The sequence below is a fragment of the Silurus aristotelis genome, assembly GCF_946808225.1.
Source record: "Silurus aristotelis genome assembly, chromosome: 18".
NCBI classification, from domain to species: Eukaryota; Metazoa; Chordata; class Actinopteri; order Siluriformes; family Siluridae; genus Silurus; species Silurus aristotelis.
In genome coordinates, this window is record NC_139591.1 from 19,545,369 (window position 1) to 19,552,868 (window position 7,500).

Here is a 7,500-nt window from a genome sequence, read left to right on the forward strand (position 1 = left end):
CCAGATATTTGAAAGATCTGTTAGAATCCAGCATAGTAGGGCAGCTGTTTGTGAGGACTCAGTAGTTGGACAGAATCTTGCTGGAAGTGTTGAAAGTCATGACGGCTGAAGGGTTCAGTGTGTGGGACTGCTGGTTGGATGGATGTCGAGACTGAACCGACCGATGCCGTGGATCCTGGGAATGCAGAGATCGCTTTATTTTTGCACATGCGACATGTAAGCCACTAAACTGAGGCGCAGAGGTCCAAAGGAAACGGAAACGTAGAGATTGTAACATAACGTTTTTCGGATATTTAGAGATTGAATAAAATAGAAAATTATATTCGAAATTTAATGCTGGAATGGACAGTCGGTGTCACCTCGATGAGGACGGGCTCCCTTCAGAGTCTGGTTCCTCTCAAGGTTTCTTCCTCATACCACACTGACATGGTTTTGCTTGAAAGCGCATATCCCCCCCCCCCCCTACATCTGTAGTTTTTTTTTTAACGCTCTCAAAAGTGAATAAATTCGCAAACTACATTTTTGCGCTGTGTCGCAGTGTGGACTACAGGTCGACTGACTAAATCGGTTTAGCTGGAACTACCTGCAATACGCTCGGATGATTTGTTTTGTGTGACAATTGAATGTATTCATGGGCAGTGAGAGAAACTGAAACCAACAGCAAACACACAAGAGGTGTGATTTTCAGCAAGATTTCAAAACGGGCGTTTAGCATGAATTTAAGGGGATCCGAGAGAACCATCAAAGCCGTACCACGGCGTCGCCGTGCACCTCATACTAATCATTACCTATACTAATCATTACCTACCATTCATAAGGGTACATTCATAATATCATTAGGGTACTGTTTTGCAGATATTTCTGTCACAACCAATTAATATCAGTCCAATTAGACCAACGACAGATTTCTGAGGACTCCTAAGATGCTTAGAACTAAATGCAAAAATAAATTAATTTATTAATGATTAATTTCGTTTAGCATTTGGATGGCGGTGTTGAATTTTTGCAGACAAATTTACCCACTAGGGTTGAACCCCCTCCATCTGAATAATCCTGACCTCATTTTTGCCCTCCGATTATTACATTTTTGGCAGTCACAGATGCGGAGGATGTTCTGGAAGATTCTTGAAAAAACTAGAATATTTAATATGTATAATAAATAAATAAATGCTACATGCAGCTTAAATCGACCATGTCATCTGAAACTGGTTAAATGAAGTTTCGATTAGCACATTCCAGAACATTGCAGCTATAGGGTTTCTATATATAAAGTCATTCTTCGCAACCGTGAACGTGTGACGCAAAACAGGCGCGATCCTGGGACTTTTATTTTAATTTCACAAGCGCCTAAATATTAATTTGGAATAAAATGTGTCATTACATTCCACATGTAGTCCCTATTCACTGTTATAATAACCTCCACTCTTCTGGGATGGTGTTCCAGTAGATTGTAAATTGTGAAGCTTTGTGCCACTTTATTCAGCCGTAAGGGTGATAATAAAATCGGGTACTGATGTAGTTGATGTGAGGCGACCTGGGATGCAGTCAGCCATTCAATTCATGTCAAAATAGGGATGAGATCAGAGCTTTATATCAGGCCATTCAAGATATTCAATTTCCAAGCATATCTTCATGGAGCTGGCTTTATGCACAGGTGCATGGTCATGCTGGAACGAGTTCCAGGGTCTCCCAGTTTAAGTGAAGGAACTAGATGTTCTATACAATAGTGTGTTGTGCTTACAGTCTGGTGCAGAAGCACATACGGCTGGAAAAGTCAGGAGTTTCAATACTTTTATCGGTCTAAAGTCGTTTTGACGACCAGAGCCAAGACTTAAAAAGAAAGTCAGTTATTCAAAAGAAAAAACAAAACAAAAAAAAATCCCCTGAAGCTCTTAAACACACTTGAGCTGCTCATGTACTTCCTCAACCTGTATGGGACCTTTTTAAACAGATGCAGAGATAGCGAGAGAGGACAGAGAGTTCAGAGTGAGCTTAGACACGCTGCTCTAAATAGCTTTAAGTGGGTTACTCCGTTTCTCTCGCTCGCATCCAGACACGCATCTGCAAAAGCGATGGAGCTCGACAGACCCGATGCTCTCGCTGTAAATAGGGGTGACGTCGAAAAGGGGGCATTTAAGTGCACTGCGACCCCAGACCACTTGAGCCATTTTATTTGCGAGATTTGTTTTCGGGTTACGGTTTATGAGAAAAGTCAATCGTTGGTGCTGATTGGGGCTACGGAAATATACACCAGGACTGCCCCAGTGTACGACACACCTTTCCTGCACATCACTATGCAGCATTTTAAACAGGAGGATCACTTTCACCATAACGTTAAAAGCACCATTGCATAGGCATATTGCATTCACTTGAACTAGGAGACCCAAACCTGTGCACTATGCACTAAACAATACCCCAGCTTCATGAAGATGGTGGAAGAGGTTGAAGTGGAAGAGTTCCTGCTTTAGAGCTTTGACTTCAACCCTATTAGGATGAATGTGTCCCAAATCTCCACAAGCACACTCAGAAATCTAGAGGAGCATCTTCTCAGAAAAATGGAGCTAATTATAATTATTTCTATAGTATAAGTTCATTAGCATCTTAATTTAATGTTTTATATATATATATATATATATATATATATATATATATATATATATATATATATATATATATATATATATATATAAAAACCAAGATCCGCTGTGGCGACCCCTAATGGGAGCAGCCGAAAGAAGAAGAAGAAGAAAAACCAAGATCAATCTTATTTTTTCTGCACGGTTTTAAGATCGTTATTGGTCACAGTTATATGCATTATGTGCATTAGATAAAAGGAATAAAAATATGAGAAGATAAAAGAAAACAATTAAAAGAAAAAATCTGATAATGATAAAGTGGTATTTAAAAAAAAAGTGCAAATAAGGTTAGATGGGCAAAGGGAAGGTACAAAACATAACGAAGTGAAACAAACCAAAAACAGTAACAGTGCCGACGACTATTTTAAGGTGTATGCAAAATGACTTGAACTTTGTATTGCACCATTTCATCTTATTGCATTTTGCCTTTTATTTTGTGTCAATTATTTAAAAGTGACATCAATTGGCGCAATATCTTTGAATGTGTTAAACATAAGTAATATGGGGAGGGGGGGGGATAAATAAATAGATAGTAAATCAGAGACTTGCAATAGCATGAAAAAAGCTCTAAGGTGTGAAAGGTGCAGAGCTGAATCTGTCAGCAAAGTGCAATTATTTCGCATTCATACGCACTCAAGGTTAGCTAACTCATTTCTAACCGTCGCCATGGAAACATTTCTGAGGATGCCATGCTCATACATACTAATGAAGCTTTATAAATGCCTATATATATATATATATATATATATATATATAAAACTTTCTTTCGGCTTCTCCCGTTAGGGGTCGCCACAGCGGATCCTCCGCACGTTTTGATTTGGCACATGTTTTACGCTGGATGCCCTTCCTAACGCAACCCTCCCCAATTTATCCGGGCTTGGGACCGGCACTGAGAGTGGCTGGGGATGGTTCCCTGACCGGGGATCGAACCCGGGTCGCAACAGTGAGAGCGCTGCATCTTAACCACTAGACCACCAGGGGACCTATATATATATATATATATATATATATATATATATATACACATACATACATACATACATACATACACACTCACATGTAGAGAGTGGAGGAGAGAGAAAGCGAGAGGTGGGGGGAGGGGTTACCTTCACAGGTGTCATCTCCTTCTGACATCAGCTCGTCGTCAGAGCAAATGTTCAGCACGTTCACCAGCATCTCAGTCACTGCAACACACACGGCGATGGAAACAAACCAAAAGAAAAAAACATATCAGCCTCCCACACACAGACTGTTCCCCAGCACAACCTTCTCCTAAGCTGTATCTGAACCCAGATGTTTAGATGACATCTTTACAAGAGCGCCGGCCAAGAGTGCGGTCCTGGCGATGCACCGTTATCAATGCCAAACACTCCTCCTTTACCCTTATCAACACACCGGCTCAGATGGACGGGAACCTTGACAGAAGGAGAAAAAGCCTTTACCGAAAGCCTTTTAACGAACATTTGCGCAGACATGAAGCAAAAATAATGACCACCTGCACAGAGCTGAGTAATGGAACTCTAACGGAGTTACGCAAGAGTCTGGTTAAATGAATATATATTGCATAGAAGACCGAAGCCCTTTTGAATACACAGTTCGGATCAATCAGAAAAAAAAAAGTACTTAATGCTTTACAACAGCAGCTCCAGCTATAACTAATCTAATACTTTATTGTTACTAAAGAAACCCCTGTAACCTGTACGTCATGCTGTGGCTTTTAATATGACGCTTTCATTTATAGGGGTATCTGGAAGCGACTTAAGTTCTCTTATTTATATAACTGAGCAGGTAAAGGGTTTGCTCAAGGGCCCAGCAATCGCATGCTGGTGCTGAAGATTTGAGCTTAAAACCTTCTGATCAGAAGCCCAACATCTCAACCACTAAGCTACATTTTCCCACAACAAATTTTTTTTTAAAACTACCTTTTTGTAAAAAATAATATAAAATTTTTATTAACTTCAAGGAAGTAAACGGATAAGCTGGTGAAGAGAAAACCTCACACCGCATCACATGTCCTCGTCTTTTGATCCTGTGGAATCGTGTGTAGTACGATTTCTACACCTCGGAACGGCTTGATTTCGCCTGCTTTTATTATTTGCTTATGTCTTTGCTTGCTCAAAACCTACGCCGGGCTGGGGCACAAAAATAAATACATTCATCATGCTGACGCCAGTTCCTTTTTTGGGGAAAAATAATAATAATAAAAAAAAAAATTCAGCATATATATATATATATATATATATATATAAATAAGACTCATTCACACCTCCAGCCATCATGTATGGAGACCGTGGGACCTTTTCTGTCTTAAATTATATTGTGAAGGATGCTGATATCGTATCTAACAATAGTTTTTGAAGTTTAAAAAAGGGAAAAAAAAACATTTAATCTCTACATAAACTAAAACGATGAGAAATTGGTAAATAAATGATATATAATAAAAAATATATAATAGAGGCACACTTCCCCTTAATAAAGTTATATTCAAATCAATTATTTACCCCTAAAAATGTTAAAAACTCTATGATTCTTGTAAACCGTCTGATTAGTGTGTGAGCGACACCGACTTCCCTTCCTCATGTGCACGCTTTTTTTGCCTTTAAATCCGTTTAATCCTGTTACCTTTCTCTCCGACAAAAGGCAAAGACCACGTGAAGACGTCCATGAAGTTGGGCAGCCAGTATGGATGAGGAGAGCAGTTAAACTGACGGATATTCATGACATTATTCTCATATTTCAACACAGCAGCTGGAAGGAGAGAAAGGGACAATGAACACAAAAAATCTTAACCTAAATAAAAAATACATTTTCTTGGTTTCTATGGTTACATTAAAAACTATATGGAAAAAAGTATTGGGACACCTGCCTTTTCCAGCCATATGTGGTTTAGATTTGGAAGCACAATTGTGTGTAAAATGTTTGGATGCAGTAGCACTAAATTTCCCCTTCACTTGAACTAGGAGACCCAAACCTGCTGGGGTTGAAGTGGAAGATCTTGAGTGGCCTGCTATAGAGATTAAACCTTAATGAACACCTTTGGGATTAATTTGAACACTGACTGCACCCAGGCCTCCTCTCCTCACCTCACCTACATCAGTACCTTCACAAAGCACACTCCAAAATCTAATGAAACATCTTCCCAGAAGAGTGGAGGCTCAAATAAGAGCAAATGGGGACTAAACGAGGAATGTGATGTTCAAAATGCATGGTCAGGATGTCCACAAACTTTTGTCCATACAGTGCATTATAAAGTACTAAAAGTCAGACAACTCACCTTTATTATTATAAACATCTAAATAGTTTGGTGCTGAGAAGATTGTGATTAATGATGGGAAACCCGTCGTCTGGCTTTTTCTGTACATTCGGTACCTAGTCGGGGGGGACAAAAAATCATCCGGGACACTTAAACACGATGATGACTGCACACTTTAAACAGTATACGTTCGATCGCTCGCACTCACCCTGCGTCCTGAGCCTCGTGTGCTCGGATTATCGACAGCAAGTTATTGTTCATCAGAAAATCGCACACAGCAGGATAACTGAGGAGAGAAATCAACAATAACTCCTGCTTCTGCACAAAGGCTGCATGCCTGCTACAATAACTGGACCCTTCTGACAAAGTAGCATCTTTTATTTTATAAAGTGCCTTTAGAAGTTACACCTCAAAGCATAAAAGAAGAAATAATGTATTTATTTATTAACATATATTTCTAAATAAACAAATATTATTAGTAATAAAATAAGCAAATTAATAAACAAAATTTAATAAATAAATCACATGAAAGCTATTCTGGAAAAGCTTTGAAGTTTTAAAAGCAGATTTAAAAACATCTAAAGATTCTGTGTAATTATAATGGGGAGAAAACTCCACAGTTTTGGTGCATTGGAGAAAAAAAAAGCCTGATCCCCCACACACCATAAACGTGTAGGAGGAACGACTAAAAGACCTCTGAGGAGTGTAGACAGTTAAACGTTGTGCCAAATTATGAAGTGAGAAATGAGAAGCTACTCAGTGCATTAGATCGGGTTAAATAGCTTCTTGTAGCTGAAACATATTAATCACTGCAGCATTTATCCAAAGCAAGGCCAATCCTCATCAGATTTCTTAAAAATGAAGGTGACATTTCTGATTAGTCTGACTATTTTTTGACGATTTCTCAGTCTTCATCATTTACCACCATCAATATATCTGCAGAGCCTCAGCCTCCAGAGCAGATGAACGTGTGCTTTACAGCTTTACGTTTATTCAGCTCCTGTGCTTGCTCTCATCACTGCCTGCCCGATCTCAATGACTGAAATAATCCCATCACCACTATTCGTGCCATACTTCATTAACATACGTGCACAGCTAACACAGAGTTAACACATAACTAACACATTACAGTGGCTATGACACGCTCTGACGTGCCACATGTATCGCCGTCTCTGTCTTACACACACACACAGGCACTCGGTACACACAGAAAAGATCCACAACATGGGAGGGATGATATCACTCCTATATATATATATGTATATATATATATATATGTATATATATATATATATATATATATATATATATATATATATATATATATATATATATATATATATATATATATATATATATATATATATATGGGGCTCTCTGATCAAACAGACCAACATATGACTGTGTGCGCGCGTGTGAGTGTGTGTGTGTGTGTGTGTTACCTGTAGAAGTAAGAGCAGCCTCTCACACTGTTGTGACAGAAGTGCTCCTGTGTTTTTTCACTGCCGTAATCCTCACCAGGATCTGACCAGAGCAGGTCGCACATCGGCCCGAAAGCCGGCGGCTCCTTAAACCGATCTAACTGCATTGCAAACACACACACACACACAC

General features: G+C 39.1%; 1 protein-coding gene across 11 annotated transcripts in view; it reads right to left on the minus strand.

The window, feature by feature from the left end:
• Positions 1 to 7,500, minus strand: part of ppp3ccb (protein phosphatase 3, catalytic subunit, gamma isozyme, b) — a 47,007-nt gene that overhangs the window by 12,600 nt on the left and 26,907 nt on the right. For all 11 annotated transcript variants that reach the window (XR_014537852.1, XR_014537853.1, XR_014537854.1 and 8 more), the window contains exons 6-10: positions 7,332 to 7,471; positions 6,098 to 6,175; positions 5,911 to 6,005; positions 5,259 to 5,384; positions 3,743 to 3,820 (exon numbers count right to left, since the gene is read on the minus strand). Coding sequence is in view for 5 of the 11 variants with exons in the window: in XM_083568635.1 (XP_083424761.1) it covers positions 3,743 to 3,820; positions 5,259 to 5,384; positions 5,911 to 6,005; positions 6,098 to 6,175; positions 7,332 to 7,471 (517 nt within the window). In the remaining 6 variants the exon portion in view is untranslated. The remainder of the gene's footprint in view (positions 1 to 3,742; positions 3,821 to 5,258; positions 5,385 to 5,910; positions 6,006 to 6,097; positions 6,176 to 7,331; positions 7,472 to 7,500) is intronic.